We start from the raw sequence: 16,281 nt of genomic DNA on the forward strand, positions 1-16,281 counted from the left end.
TGAATTCTTTCCTTAAGAAGGAATTAGTATAATTTTGAAGAAAATGGTATTATAAAGTGTTTGTTTTGACATTTTTCATCCATGTGGAACCTGAAAATATTTTTAAATGACCTAGACTGGAGGCTAATGTATTATATTTTTCAGCTATAAAATTAACCATATACTACATGGCATGTTGCATTGTAATAAAGTTTGCTGTATATTTGCATTAGAAATGCAAGCGAACACTACTTTTGATCCAGGAAACACCACATGGATTGTGTATGTTCTTCATTTTTTTTTTTTTTTTTAAGTCATGTATCCAAGATGGAGGATCATTGGCAAACCAGCTAGTTGTTCATCTTGGATTTTGACATTGCTTCTCCTTGGGACCCTAGTGCTGGGCTCTCTGATAACCAGTGCAAACTCCATGAATATCTTTCATTTCTCTAGAAGGAGGTGTGGATTTGCAAGGCTGCCAGCTGGATATGCAAATACTACCTGATGGCCCAAAGAGTGATGTGGACTTTTCAGAGATTCTTAATGCAATACAAGAAAGTAAGTTTCACTCAAATTTTAAATTCACCAGAAGAGGAGAAACTAATGTAATACTTGGGAGGGGGTAGCAAAACTAGAACCCTCAGATGACATTCTTTAAAAAAGTAATATAATGATGTCTTAAAAGAGATACTGTGCAAAATAATTTTGAGGCCAGAAGAGATAGTGAAATGAGGGCTTACTTTGGGAAACAGAACCACCTCACATTAGGGTCTTTGAAGAAGTCAATAGTAGAATTATAAATTGTCTATATTTAGTGCGTTTTAATATTTAGTGTTCAAGTATTATAATTTTTTAGATTCCTTGATTAAATACAATCAAAGAAAAACTATTAAGAAACAAAAATACTATTTCTTAGCTCAAATGTAAGAAATAAGGATTAAATGTCAATGCAGTAAACTGAAATCAGGCACTTATTCTCTGACATAATATCTGGTGGAGTTGTTGATGATAAACTATGCCCTGAAAGTGAATCTGTCATTTCTGAGCATTTTGATTAATCAAGTTCATCTCTTCTTATACTATGTTATTTTTGTTTTATAATTTTCACTCAGAACTTTATGAGAACAAGCATATTTACCCATATTACAGATCTAGCATTGAGGGAGTTATTATCGCTCATGTTTCATTATCAGAGTTCTAATTCTAGATGATGATATTCCTCTAATAAAACTTCATAGTATGACATAATGTTGTATTTGAGGGATTTTGATGCTGGGAATCAAATCCAGAACTGTGTGCCTGCTAGGCAAGAGCTACTTCCTCAGCTCTGTATTTATTTTCTTATGAATAATTTTCATCATGTCACAGACATTTCCATCAGCTCTATTATATTGTTGACTTTATAAGAAAATTAATGTCTCCATCTTACAGGTAGATCAACTGAGGGTGGGAGACATTAAGTATCAAGTAACTGGATAGATATTGGAGACCAGGCTAGAATGGAGGGTCTCCTGGTCACCATTTAACCCCCTCACGAATGTGCTCGTTTCAGGATGTAGCTATACTGAGGTGAAAGATTCTGAAATGGAAGACAAGGCTACTTTTGAAAGAAATTATTTTTTAATGGGAATAATATAAGAGGAGCAGCTATTTGTTCTGGCTGGGAAATCCCTTTAAATTGGTTAATGAATAAGAGAAAAAAATTTCCCCAGGAGAATCAAAATCAAATTAAAAGACATTGGAAAAAATAGCTTTTCATAAGAAAGTTATAAAATAATACAACTATTTCATTTGATTTGAAGAAGATAGATTAATGCAGGGCTAAAAGGATTTAAAGTTTTTTTTAATCAAAGATAAAAGTTGTCTTCTATGCAAGTGTTAGAGATGAACTTAAAAATGCTTTTTAGGACTAAATGAATTTATGTCAAAATAAACTAAGAATTTATAAGGGACTATTTTTTATTTTATTTTTGTTTGTACAAGTGCATTATAGTCATACATAATAGCAGGGTCCATATTGATATATTTATAAATGCATGTAGCATCATTTGCTCCATTTCAATCCCTGGTTCTTTCCTTTAACCTCTTCTTTCTCCTACCCTGGCCCCTGTCCTTTACTGGTTTTCCTTCTATTTACTTATTGTTTTTCATTGGTGCACTGTAATTATAAATAAAAGTGGAATTCATTGTGATGTATTTGTAATGCACACAGCATAATTTTGTCAATTTCATTCCACAGTTCCTCCCCTTTCTAATTCCTCTACCCCCAACCCTGGGTCCCCTTCCTCTACTTTACTGTTATCCCTTCTGTTTTCATGAGATCCAATAAGGGACTATTTTTTACAACAATTTTTTATTAGCACATCATAGTAAAGGCATGTTTGTGTTGTTAACTCTTCTATAGATTAAATGGTGACCTCTTTATGAGCAGGTAGAGGAATATAAATTTATGAAAACTTTATATTTAAAATTCAAAATAAGAAAGTGGAAATTTTGCTTCAATCTAAAATACAAATGGAAATCTTTATAGGTACATTCATTTTTGTCGCACTCCCTGCCCGCAGAGAAACGAGATGCAAACCTGGTTCTTTTGAGCTCTTTATTTTGCGCGCTTACTTCCTCATAGTTCTTTCTTTGTTCTCCCTTTGAGGAACTTACACTCCAATATATACAGTACTTGTAACCAATCAGCCTTTGAGCACAAGGGGAGAGCATGCACAGATACAGGCAGCAAAGGCAGGCATACAGTGGACCTGCACTGTCCATCAGGGAGCTCAGCCAATCCCTCGAACTTCCTCAATACGATGTCAGTTGTTTGTGCAAAAGTTAACTGCTCTGGCTCACTGCCAGGTGCCATCTTAGCCTTGCCACACCTAGGGCCAGGGGTCCGGCCGAAACCCCGACAATTCCCCCTTTTCTCTTTTAAAAAGAAAAGGAAAGCTCGGGACCGTGCCTGTCTTAGGCGGAGTGGTCAACCACCGTCCTTACCCATCATCGGATAACTGTAGAGCATGCTACAGCTCCTGTCTTAGGTCGGTACGGCGTCACCGCCTTCCTTACCCGTCTGGTCAATGGTCCAGCCTCGCGAGCCACACTTGTGGGGAGCTGCCGGCCTCTAGGGCAGTCATGGCCTGATGAAAAATAATCTGGTCCATTTGTTGGGTGGCTCGTAGTTGTACAACCAGGCGGGTGAGGAAAAAGATACCAAAGAGGAGTAAAAACCCCAAAGTGCCAAGGCTTGCCCACTGTTTACAAAATTGAAAGCAGAAGAAAACCATTTAGCCAGCTCAGACATAGAAGCAATTTGTACCCTAGTAGAATTAACTTTGACAATTTCAGCCCTAAGTCGTGAGGTAAGATTATCAAATTGAGACGACCAAGTAGAAGTAAGATAGGCTGACAATTTTTTAGATAACCCAGCTGCGGTGCTGGAATTATCATATACAATGGGGGTAGCACAAACAGCTCTTAAAGAGTAAACACATCCCAGTCCCAAAAGTTCTTGTAATATGCCCACTTGTTCTTGTAGTAAGTCCACTCTTTGATTCACCAGGAGTAAGCCTGTTCTTAAATGTTGGTTTAGAGTTTTTAGAGTTTGTAAAGTTGTGGCAGTGTTTTCAGCTAAGCAGTTCACTGTGGTTGCTGTAGTTGTTAATGTAGCGGCTGCAGTCTTGACAGTAGCACTGTTAACTCTGTATCTGTAACAGAGACTGGGACTGGTAGGAAGGTAGGAACACACATTAAGTCTGCCAGCAGGAACCTAGAAGCATATTAACATTGAGAGATAGCACAAATCTGAAGTACAATTGAGAGAAGCAGTTGTTTTGTTACATAGTTGAACTGTTCCTCCTAAGAGACTAAAAAGAGGTTGTAAGTTAGTTTATTCCGTGGAAACACACAAACTGAGCCGCAGCTCCAGTAAAGCACCGGGTTACCCTTATTACCCAGAGTTAAAAAACCCCAAACAAAGAGACAAAGAGAAAGTTTATCTTTAGGGGACCTGAAGGTCTTCTCTATTCCCCCTTTTTGTTTATAAAGAGTATTTTTGAGGGTGAGATGTGTATGTTTGACAATACTTTGTTTTTGTGGGTTATAAGGTACATCTGTGGTTAGAGTTATTTTAATTTTAGTGAGGAATTGGTTCTTACCAATTTTAGTTTTTAAAGAAAAATTTAGACTTTATAACGTAGTACAATCTTAACAGTTGCTTAACCATAATTGTATAAACCCCTATTTTTAAGACAATTGTTCTAAAGAATAAAACTTAAGAGACACAAAGTTAAGAATGAATTAGTGTTTCTAAGAAATCCTTGCCATTTTATCATGTCCTTTTACCATGTAGATTAAACTTTGGTTTATATCAACACATTAGTATTTCACCTTAGGAAAAATCTTAAATAGCTTTAGCTGTTTTACATACATACAACCAACTTAGTTACACACAGATTTGTTGAAACTTGTCCTTTGTTACACACAGACTTTCTTAGCCAGAAACATTTCCTTTTTCTTTTTATTAAATACATTTTTAAACCCAGAACCTTTTATTTTTTCTTTTTTATTTGTCGACCCCTTTTTGTTCACATTTTGAAACAACTCTTATGAAATTTCTGAACTTAGATAAATCACCCTATTTTAATAAGATTAAATATTTTGTTGTTTATAGTACTCTTAATTGAAACACAGGTGAAACTTTTGGGACCCTTTATATATAGAATTCCACTTGTTAGGACATAACTTCTAATAACCTTGTTTTTAGTTTAGTGATGACACAAAGCAAGTTTAAACCCTTTTTATTTACCAACCTATGAAAACACCAATAATGTTTAAGTATGATACCCCATGTAATTTAAGAAGTTAAAAGTACTTGATATTATTTAACAATTAGCATTTTAACTTTGTAAATTAACCAGACGTCTCTACAAACACATTTGAGTAATCCCATACATGTTAACTCCAATTTATTTATTTTATAAAAACCAAGATATCAGACAAGTGTCCTGAACAGGATCCGTTGCCTCTTTCTTGCTGAAGAAAAGTCCTAGAAGCAATTGATATTAGACATTGTTTAACATTAACATTTCATTAGTTTGACCACCTGGAGACTTGCAAGTTATTTTTAAAGATATTTTACTTTTATTAGTTTACCCAATTTAAATTGAACCTTTTTAAATCACGTGAATAAAAGTATTTGGATCCATTTTTAAATTTTAATTTTAAGAGCGCTCAGTTTTGACAAAACATGACATTAGACAGCACAACATAACACATAACACAAAATCAAAGGCCTTGTAACTTTATAGGTAAATGTTCATTGCAATGAAACAGCTGTTCAAAAACTTCAGTTGGATAAAAAATAGAACTGATCAAAAAGAAAAAAAATCATTAACCTAGGTATGTAGAATCAAAATTATGAGCTCAAAAATACAGCATTAAAGAAAAAACAAAACAAAACAAGAATCCTGAAGAATAAGTTAGTTTTATGCAGCGGCCCAGGAGTTTAAAACGGACATCTTTCTTTTTTTTTTTTTTTCTTTTCTTCTTATCTTTAGGTTACCCCCATTTTCTCCTTGAGACGCTGTAGTTACATTCCAATGTGGCTTTAGCAAGGCCAGGCAGGGGGAGGGAGGATCACCCAGGACTTTTTAACCCCTTTTTTACCTGGTTGAGAAATCAGGTTAGGTTTGAATGCAGAAAATCACAAAACATTATTTTTTACTACTTTTAAGGAATGGAGCTGCTGAGCTCTCTGCCTAGGGGGACCCTCCCCTAAACTGATTTTCCTCTTTGTGCTCTGCTTGTGGTTTTGTTTGCACTTCCTCCCTTTTTTTTTTTTTTCCACTGCGCCACTGCATATTTTTGTAAGCTCAACTCTTGTAAAGCCTTTTGTAACACCTTTTTTTTGTCTTCTAGCTGCTGCCCTATGCCCTCCAATTCCCTTAATGCCTGTTGACTAATTGAACCAGCTTGAGAACACTTTGTTTCTTCACTAATTTTATTTAACTCCATCTCTGAGAGTCCCTCTTCGCTCTCATCAGAATCTGACTGAGCGCTAACAGAGCCCTTTTGTGACTCTTTTTTTACCTTTTCTAACACTTCCTCTCCCTGCGCAACTGCCTTTTGTAAAGCCTCCCGAGGGGAACGCAAACAAGTTCTGACTAATGACCAAACTGCTAACGTCCCTGGGAGCGTTACCGGACAGCGCTTTAAATCTTCCCCCAGGTGTTCCCACTGTGGGATAGTTAGCAATCCTTCCTCCAGAAACCAAGGTGAAATCTCCTCTACCTGCTTTAAAAATGCCCGAGCGGTTTTTGTCTTTAAGGAAGTGCCGTTAACTTTAAGAATTTCTTTCAAGGGACCTTCCATTCGATATCTAGCAACCTCGTTCCCCATTTTTTGAGGAAACTTTAACCTCTCGTTCCTAGGAACTTTATCGCAATCACAATATTCTCGTCTCTAGGAAACCTCCCTGTCCACTGACAGATCTGGGTGCACACTTTCACCGATCGTTGCTCACCTCACTCACCTCTCCGCGGCACGTAAGATTCCCGGGTTTCGGCGCCACCTGTTGCTCTCGCCAGCAAGAACGACCCGGAGACGTGATGGGTGGCAAACTTCTTTATTAACAGCAGATTCTTCTTCTTCCTTTTAGGGAAGTTATTGTCACTTATATAGGTTATATCAACTAATTAGAATATTCATGATATGTGGGGAGAAGATAGACGTATATGGGTATAACTTGAAGCACCTAAGAATCACGCAAGAATCATGCAGAGGCCCTGACCAATTACTGAGACTTCCTCAAGGTGAAGTTAGTTGTTTGCATGCAGAATAGCAGTTTTTCAACCGCACTGGCAGCTTGCCAGGCGCCATCTTAGCCTTGCCACACCTAGGGCCAGGGGTCCGGCCGAAACCCCGACACATTTTATAACCTTAGAACTAATCTATTTACTCTCTTGTTTAAAAAAAAAAAACTCATTTCATGATAAGTAGATTTGGGAAGCTGCCCATACAGTTGGGGCATTTCTAACAGGAAAGATTTGGACCATTCATCTACCTTCAGTCTCTGTCTAGGTTCCCAGTATGATTGGTATGTTTAGTCAGTTCATTGTAATGTCTAAGGATAAAAATGCAGAGCTTGGTTCTTTAAGGGACCATATCTTAGATGATTGGTTGTAGGAAGCTTGAGAGGTTAGAATGGAATGCTATAAAGAATGTAGAATTCTGAATATCAGTATGTCTCCTGTACATGTTTTTGTTGAGATTAGCAGAATGACAGAAAGGTTCACTGTTTTCTTAGAATTTTGTGGTGATATGTGTGTGTGTGTGTGTGTGTGTACATATATATATATATACATATATGTGTGTGTGTGTGTGTGTGTGTCTATATATATGGCCTTCAAGATCATGCTAGAAGTGTGGGGGTTGGAGAGGGAGGTAAAGGGGGAAAGCCTAGGTAATAGTAGATGCTATTTTCTTCATTTTGAAGCTGATAAAACTTAAGTATAGCTTCTCAAGTTGGATGGTTAATTATGAAATGGAGTCAATACTTAATTGTATGTCATTCCTGTCCTGCTAAATACAAATTAAATAAAAATGATTAGGAAAAAGAAAGTACTTTGGGTTTTAAACATTTTATTCTTAAGCTTTCACATTTTGATGCACGAGTTTTCCTACTTTGCTTCTACATTGTAAAATGGATTTACTTTATTTTTTCCATAGTGTGCATACCCTAAGTATAGCCTTGTTTGTACCAAAGATGTCTCATTGACTGGCCATACTCAAATTGCTTTTCTGATCTTATTAGATGTACAGCTAATAGTAAAGAAAAGAATTATTTTTTTCCTTCCATTCATCCATCCATCTCACCTGTTATGTGTCAGGCACTATGCTAGGCATAATATTTAAAGATAATGGTGAACATTTTGGCACCAAGTTCAATTCAGGAAAAACTGAAAACATTTATAGATCATGTCTTAATGCATGGTTCAAAATGAAAACAACTTGATTGCTTTCTAGGAAAAAGACATTTATTATATGTGGAAGTATAATGTAAGAGGATATTTATTCGTGTGTGTGGGTTTTTTTTTTCCTTGATATGATTTTCCCTCCCTTTCTATTCTCACCCTTCACTCCCCATCCCAAGATGGCAGACTAGTCCTTTGAACTCCTTTGTTTCTGCAGAGTTTTATACTGCCTACAGCTCTTGGCTTTTGCTTTCTAAAAGCCTGAGCTTCTGAGAGGCTGATGCTTAAATAAGAGAAGTAGAAGCAGGCAGGAGACATTTTCTGAGACCAGCTTCCTCAGAATGTACTGCAGAAGTAGTGTGGGTTCTGGCAGGTGGATGGAAGGGGAGGGAATGGCTGTGTTGTGTCTGGAAGGCAGCACCAGGGTCACAGAGTCCTTTTCCAGGAAGGGATGTTGTATGGGAGCACAGAATATCATAGGAGCTTAATAAATATTTGGTAATGAATGAGTGAATGAATAAATTTCACTGTAGACTTGGAAAGTAGGCAACTCAGCACTAGCTAGTGCAGAGGGAGACTTGAATGGTCTCTCTAAATATTCTGGACTTTTCCATCCTCCGGGACCCTTGCACCATCCTGGATCCAGGAGACAGGAGAATGGAAATGTCAGCGATGACTGGATTGTGCACCAAGGCAGTGAAATGTCAACTTAAAAACAGGTTTAATTTGATGTAATGATAAAAAAGTCACAGGTCAATTCTTAACTCTGGAGTTGGTCTAGTAGGATTCAGACCTCCCACATATAGTTTAAAGATTTGAGTATCTATTATGCAAATAGCATCAATTAAAGTCAAAATGACCCCCTGCTTTCTAACCACCAAAGTTTTAAAATCTGAACATTTTTAAGAGGTACACATATTTAGATATTTCCTTCTGAAATTAGATTGAGAATCTTATCTTTAAAAAAGTACAGCAATCCATCAACCAGGCATGGGTGTCTATGTGTATGAGCTAACCATGGTGAGGCATGTCATTCAAAGATTATGCTGGACATTTTAATGCTCGTTTTAAATCATCATCCCATCCTTTGTTTCTTGATCCTCTTATTGTTTTGTTAGTTTTTCTCTTCTTGATTCCAAGCATATACGGATATAATGATTCTTGAATAGCATTCATACCCTAGAAGACAGAACTGTGCTATATTCCATTGGGTTCTAATAAAGGAAAGAGGGAAAGCCATGTTGTTTTAAAATGAGCAGCTCAGGGGTTGGAAGGACCGAGTTGTTGTTCTCTTGTGACTTGACCCTTGTGCCTGCACATGTGCCTACCTAGTCATGTGACTGCTCCTGCATTGCTGTGGTTTGTGCTTCTGTGGCTGGGGAAACTGAGCCACGTCTCAACAACATCCAGTGAGACATTCTGGATCCAGTGTTTTGAAGCTTTATTTCCCGCTTTGTTTTTAACCTGGATGGTCATGTTGCTTTAGAGGAAGATGCAAGAGGTTGGGACTGGCCTACAGCAAACCTGTCAGGCACTCTGGGTTGACCTTTGACCTGTCTTATTTTATTTAGTCTTAAATTTGCCTTGCCTTAATTTCCACCTCTGTAAAAGGGAAATAAGTCTAACAAATCTGTATAAAACCCTTACACAGTGCCTGGAGCGTGGTAAGCACTCTAAGTGCTTACAGTTACCTTTGTCTTTATTCCTCACAACATTCCCTTCTGGGAAACAGTATTATCCCTATTTAAAAGATAAAGAAATTAAAGTTGGAATAAACTAAATAACCCAGTCCAATAGCTAGTTAGTGGGAGAGCTGGATTTGAACTCAGATCTGTCTGAATCCAAAGCTCATACTCTTGCCAAAGAAGGGAAAATCCTGGGTCAGAGGTCTGAGGTTTTCAATGCAGAACGTCACTGTAGAACTGTTTCATGTTGTGAAAGGTGACCAGGGCTAAGGAACAAAGCTTGAACGAGAAGCCCAGTTCTCTAATGTCATCCCCAAGCATGTAAGAGGTGCCATGTTTAGCCGCCTTAGAGCAACCAAGGTGTCTGCCTTTTCTTTAGAATGAAGTCATAGCAAGAGAAGCTCTTTACAGAAAACATGCTGCCCCAGGAACGAGTTAGTGATCTTGGCCTGTGGCGGTGTGTGCTGGACCACTTGCGATGTGCGATTTGTGCTGTTTTATAAGCATTGCCATTACTGAACCAGGGAATGGCAATGGCATTATTTCTTGAATGACTATACATTTAAAAACAAAAGAGAAAATCTCTTGTCTTTTTGATTATTTGTTTGTTTGCAAAGACATATTTTGAATCTCAAAGAAATTGAACTCTATGGTACAGGTTGGAGTAGAAGATGGGCTTTTCCCACTCAATTTCCTTTTTGCCTCTTCCATGGTCCCAAAAGTTCCTCAAAAGGATACTAGGATTCCAGGGAATGTGTTTTGAAAAATGCTGACCTTATTGGAAAAGAATAAATCTAGCTAAGAAAGTATTTGTGTATTTCCCAATTACTTTATTTACTTATTTAGAGCTCTTTAAATTAGGCCCTCCTTTGATTCTTATTGGTAAGCCAGGCAGTCTGTGCCTTAGGGAGGTTATCAGATTCATTTGAAGAGTAATGAACATTGAAGAGAGTCCTGGGCTTTCTGGTGTCGTATAAATGCTAAATAGTCTTTAGCTTTTAAATTCTCAACCTAAGGTACTCGAATCTGTACCTCGTCTATATATTTCTCTAAAAAATTTAAAACGTATAATATGATTTATTTGTTAAGTGTTAAAAAGTGTCAGACCTGTTGGGCTGCAGATGTAAAGTCTAACTTTATGCAGATAAATGTTAAAACACTGACAAGATAATTGCTTGGCAGTTAAATGACTTCCTGTTCTTGAAAGCCAAACAGGATTTAATAACAGTAGAATGCTTTCCCGAAAACAAGAAGCCTGCTGGAAATAACATGGATTCCGGAGTCGGAGCTGGGTTAGAATTCATCTTTGTCACTTGTTAGCTGTGTGACTATACTTAGCATTTTTGAACCAGCCTTCTTTTTCTAATACCTGTCTTGTGGGTTGTTCTGAAGGTGAAATGAGAAAGTAGACCTGGCAACCCTTAACAGGCAGTGGGCTTTGTTAAATTGTAGTGTCTTTGCTTTTGTCTCCCATTCCACTTCCTCCGTATTTAACCTCTGATTCTAAGAGAAAAACCCTTTAAAGCAATCTCACTAAGATAGTTAGAATAAGGAAAATAAAATAACAATTGATATAATCTTACAATTAGTTATTATTTATTTTAAAATGGACCTTAGGTGTATTTCCTAGTTCTTGTATCAATTAGCTGTTCATCTGAAAGAGAACCTAGTCTGTACATGAAGGTGAACTTGTTATAAAACAGTAAAATGGTCTGGTAGTGTTAAAATTAAGACATAAACAATCATTCTTTATATTTTTCATTCTGAATTATTCCTAAAGGCATCCTTTTTCTTGTTTCCTCGTGATGCTTTGAGGTCAATATGAGATGCTTTCAGAGTATCAGATGTAATAATTTGAAACTTAGGACAAAAATAGTATAATGAACTGGCATTCTGGAGAACACATATAGATACCAGGATTACACTGCAAAGCCCTCTTACCTATTTTTCAATGACCTATAATTTTGCCTCATTTTGTCTGCATCAGAAAATACTGAGATTAAAGTACTCTTAGGCTGTAATACCAAGGTTGGGTTATTCTGCTGCATTTGTAAAATAGGAGAGAATTAAAGAGCAATGGATCAAATTCTTAGATACTTTTAGTTTTATTTCTTGCTTTCTTTTAGACTATTTCTAAAGCACTTTATTTATTTATTTAAAAATATTTTTTAGTTGCAGATGGACACAAAACTTTTTTTTATTCATTTATTTATTTTATGTGGTGCTGAGGATCAAACCCAGTGCCCCACACTTGCTAGGCAAGTTCTCTATCACTAAGCCACATCCCAGCCCACATTATTTATTTTGCTTATAGCTTTTTTTTTTATTGGAAACAAATGGGATACATGTTGTTTCTCTGTTTGTACATGGAGTCAAGGCACACCATTTGTGTAACCATAAATTTACATAGGGTAATGTTGTTTGATTCATTCTGGTTTTTTTCCTTCCCCCCCACCCCTCCCACCCCTCTTTTCCCTCTATACAGTCCTTCCTTCCTCCATTCTTGCCACCCTCCTTAACCCTAACCCTAAACCTAACCCTAACCCAACACTAACCCCTTCCACCCCCCATTATATGTCCTCATCTGCTTATCAGTGAGATCATTCGTCCTTTAGTTTTTTGAGATTGGCTTATCTCACTTGGCATGATATTCTCCAATTTCATCCATTTGCCTGCAAATGCCATAATTTTATCATTCTTTATGGCAGAGTAATATTCCATTGTATATATATGCCACAGTTTCTTTATCCATTCATCAATTGAAGGGCATCTAGGTTGGTTCCATAAAGAGTCTTTCCATCCCCTCCCCGTCTGAGGATCTGGGAAGGGAATCGAACCATGGTCCTTGCGCTTGCTAGGTGAGTGCCCTCCAAGAGAAGCTATCTCTTCAGCATCGCTGCTTATAGCTTTTATAGCACTGATTCCCCAATTTAATCCTCTTGCCTGGAAATGCAAGGGCTTCCCATTCGTGTATTATTCATGTTTGCATCTGTAGCTCCTAATACTAAATATTGACTCAATAAAATAATGGGAGAAAATAAATCATAATTAGTTAATCTACTTATTAGATTCCTTGCAATGCATTTGTTATCTCTTTTCCCTGGAGAATTAACAATAACCAACATCCCAAATGATTTTCACTGGAGGAATAGTTGAAATACTTGCAAATATTTGTTGAGTCCATTCAGCAATACTGAAGTAAATTCACCTTCTCATCACATAAGTACGCCAGTATCTGCCCGACACCTGGTCTTCTGACTTCTCTGCTCTGCCCTCATCTTGGGACACTGTAGAAAGAGGAAGCCCTAAGAAATCTCTTTTCTGTGGTGATTTCAAAGTTTTACTCAGACTCTCTAGCTGGTGTTTGATCTCTTGGGCCATGTGACCACCTTGACCTTTGCTCAGTTATATGTAAGTCTCTGCTATTATGTTTCTAAGCTTTGTTTTTAAAGACAAAGTCCTATTCTCTGTAACAGAGAATTGTATGGGTCTCTCCCTTGCCTCCCTGTTTTAGTCAGCTTTTTTACCACTGTGACTAAAAGACCCAACAAGAACAATTTTAGAGAAAGATAATTTTATTTGGCACTCATGGTTTCAGAGGTCTCAGTGCATAGACAGTTGATTCCATTGCTCTGGACCCCAAGATGAAGCAGAACATCATGGCACAAGAGTATGGTGAAGAAAATCAACTTAGGACATGAATCAGGAAGTAGAAAGAGACTGAGCTCAGCTCTCTCTCTCTCTCTCTCTCACTCTCCTCCCGTGTGTGTGTGTGCGTGTGTGTGTGTGTGTGTGTGTGTGTGTGTGCGTGTATACACATATATATCCCAAAGGTGCTCCCTGGTTAACTTACCTCCTCCAGCAACAATCTACATACCTTCAGTTCCCACTCAGTTAATCCATTCAAGCGGATTAATGAACTGATTAGGTAAAGGTTCTATAATACAATCAGTTAATCTCTGGACTTACTTGCATTGTCTCACGCATGAGTTTTCATAGACACCTCATATCTCAACCATAGCAGTCCTCAAATGCATGGTATTTACTTAGCCTGGCCCACCTTTGCTGGGTCAGCTTTGTTCACACAGTCTTTCCCGAATCTGAACAAGATGCAGATTCCTTACTTGAATTGCATGAAATTTTTACGTTCTCTGTCTCTCTTGTTCTTAATTGACTCCCCAGAGCATTTGGCTCTCTTTCTCATTTAATGAGCCTAATAGCAGAATTCTACTAAGCAAATAATTATCAAACGTTTTTCTATTTGAGGAAAAAGTATGAGGGAGGTGATATAGTGTATTAAAAGGGCTTCTCTCTCTTTCCCATTCATTGTTCCCTTTAGAATTAAATAGTAGGGTAGGATTTCTCAATCTTAACACTGTAGTCATCCGCATTATCCACAGGAGATATGGTCCAAGACCCACAGGTGGATGCCTGAAACCATGGCCAGGAACAAGCCCTGAATACTATATTGATAACCAAGATGGTTACTAAATGTCTGACACAGGTGGGTAGCATATAAAGAATGGACACATTGGACAAAAGGTTGATTCATGTCTTGGCAGGGTGGAGAGGGAGAGCATGAGAGTTCAGCATGCTATATAGAATAGGGAACATATAAAATTTATGAGTCATTTATTTCTGGAATTTCCATTTAATATTTTTGGATCATGGTTGACCATGGCTAATTGGAACTGCAGAAAGGGACACTGCAAGTAAGAGTGGATTCCTATATTGACCTTTTGAGCTGGTAACTCTTTGTTGTAGGACATCCTGTGTATCATAGGATGTTTAGCAGCATCCCTGACCTTTTCCCACTAAATACCACTAATCACTTCCCTCTACCCAATAATGGATTGCTTGCAGAATCTCCACCCTGCAGTATACTCCCTGGCCTTCCAGACTTTTCCTTGAAATCTTGATGCAAGCTTTCTTGACCAGCATCATGCGGTTGATGCCAAGGTAAATGCTGCCAATGTTAGCTGTACCTGAGCCTACTTGAGCCACAGCTTCAATGGCCTTTGCATGCTTTGCCAGCTTGGGAGTCCTTGACTAGCAGAGCATCCCAAAGCTCTCTTATCAAAAGACTTCCATAGACGTTCTTTGAAACAATTCGTATGTTTGACCCTTCAAGGGATGGACTCTTGGTAATTTCTGAGATTTCTTCCAGACATCTTTTCTAATGTCCTGGTGTAGAGTGCCTAATTCTTTTAAAACACTGTTAATCTCTTAAGCAACTGCACCCTCCTTGTCTGAGCCTTTACACAAATCTTTCTGCTCTGTTCCATTTTGCTCCCAATTCTCATTGTAAATTTGGCTAAAAATACCCAGTCCACTGCCTGAGTGCTTTGCTGCCTTAAAATTTTCTCTACCAGCTAAACTTGTCCATTGCCTTTAAATTCAGCATCCTACAAAGTCTAGGGGCATGGGCATAATGCATCCTAATTCCTCATTGTGTAACAATTGGTGGCCTTTAGTTCTGTTCCCAGTAGAGTTGTGGTTTCCATGTGAAACCTCATCAGCATGGCCTTTACCATTTGCATTCCTATCAGCTGCCTAGTCATCTGAGTATTCAGCAGAATGGTGCATTAAACTTCATTTACAGCTTGCTAGTCTTTTTCTAGCTTGAGACTCCAAATTTTTTCACACCCCTCCTGCAAACCAGTCCCAAAGGTTTTTCCACCTCATCAGGTGTAGTCACCACAACAGCTCCACTTCTCAGAGCCGGTTTTCCATGTTAGCTCTCTGTTCCTGTGCCAAAGATCCGAGATAATCAACTTACACAGGGAAATGGTTCATTTTGCTCACCGTTTTGGAGGTTTCAGTTTATGTTCAGTTGCCCCCACTGCATTTGGTCCTGTAGTGGGACAGTATGGCATAGCGGAAAGTATGGGGATGAGAAAAAGAGAGGAAAAGGAAGGGGCTGGAGTCTGAAGACCCATTTCAGAGACATATCTTAATGACCTTCCTCTAGGCCGCACCACCTCCCACTAGTGCCCAACTGGGAACTAAATCTTTAACATGTGGGCCTTTGGAGGATATTTAAGATCCAAAGTATCCCTGTCTCACCAGGAAGGAACTAGAAGTGCAAATTCACATGGCTAAGTGGCAGAGTTTGGAATAGCAAGCAGGTTGTCTGACTTTGTTAGAATTATATTTTTATCCAGTTGTTCTAATCTAATCAATATCTCCTTGAAATTCAATCACTACTTGAAACTGAACAATCCAAGTTTGTGCATAAGAATCATGTTAGGAAAAATAGATATTCAGAGTTCTAGGGCTGTTAAAGGGAAGGGGCTCTCAGACAGAACTAGACTGTACCCACCTTACAGTCCTCATTCTTTCATTCAACAAACATGTGTTGAGGGCTTACTTTGTGCCAGGGCCTCTGATCAGTCAAGACAGACTAGGCCCCAGCCCTATGGAACTAGGGAACTAATAAGCTAATTAATAAGCTAAACAAGCAATGATTAGTAAATAAATAAACAAGGTAGTTATGGGTGGTGTTCAGTGCTGGGAAGGAGGAGAAAAATAAATAGAGGAGAAAAATTAGGGGAGTTTGTTACATAGGGTGCTCAGGGAAATTGACTTTGATTTGGACACCTCTAAAAAGCACTGTGTATATTGTACTCCCTCAAAAAGTATTGGCTCCTCTC

The 16,281-nt window shown here is 38.1% G+C and overlaps 1 protein-coding gene across 2 annotated transcripts in view; it reads left to right on the plus strand.

Annotated features, from left to right (window-relative positions):
* Ano4 (anoctamin 4) overlaps positions 1-16,281 on the plus strand; it is a 322,489-nt gene that overhangs the window by 144,361 nt on the left and 161,847 nt on the right. Inside the window, exon 3 of one of the 2 annotated variants that reach the window (XM_047550092.1) lies at positions 433-537. The exons of the other annotated variant lie outside the window; for it this stretch is intronic. Coding sequence (XP_047406048.1) covers positions 433-537 — 105 coding nt within the window. The remainder of the gene's footprint in view (positions 1-432; positions 538-16,281) is intronic. 2 annotated transcript variants of the gene reach the window in all.

Source organism: Sciurus carolinensis, chromosome 4 (genome assembly GCF_902686445.1).
Source record: "Sciurus carolinensis chromosome 4, mSciCar1.2, whole genome shotgun sequence".
Classification (NCBI taxonomy): domain Eukaryota; kingdom Metazoa; phylum Chordata; class Mammalia; order Rodentia; family Sciuridae; genus Sciurus; species Sciurus carolinensis.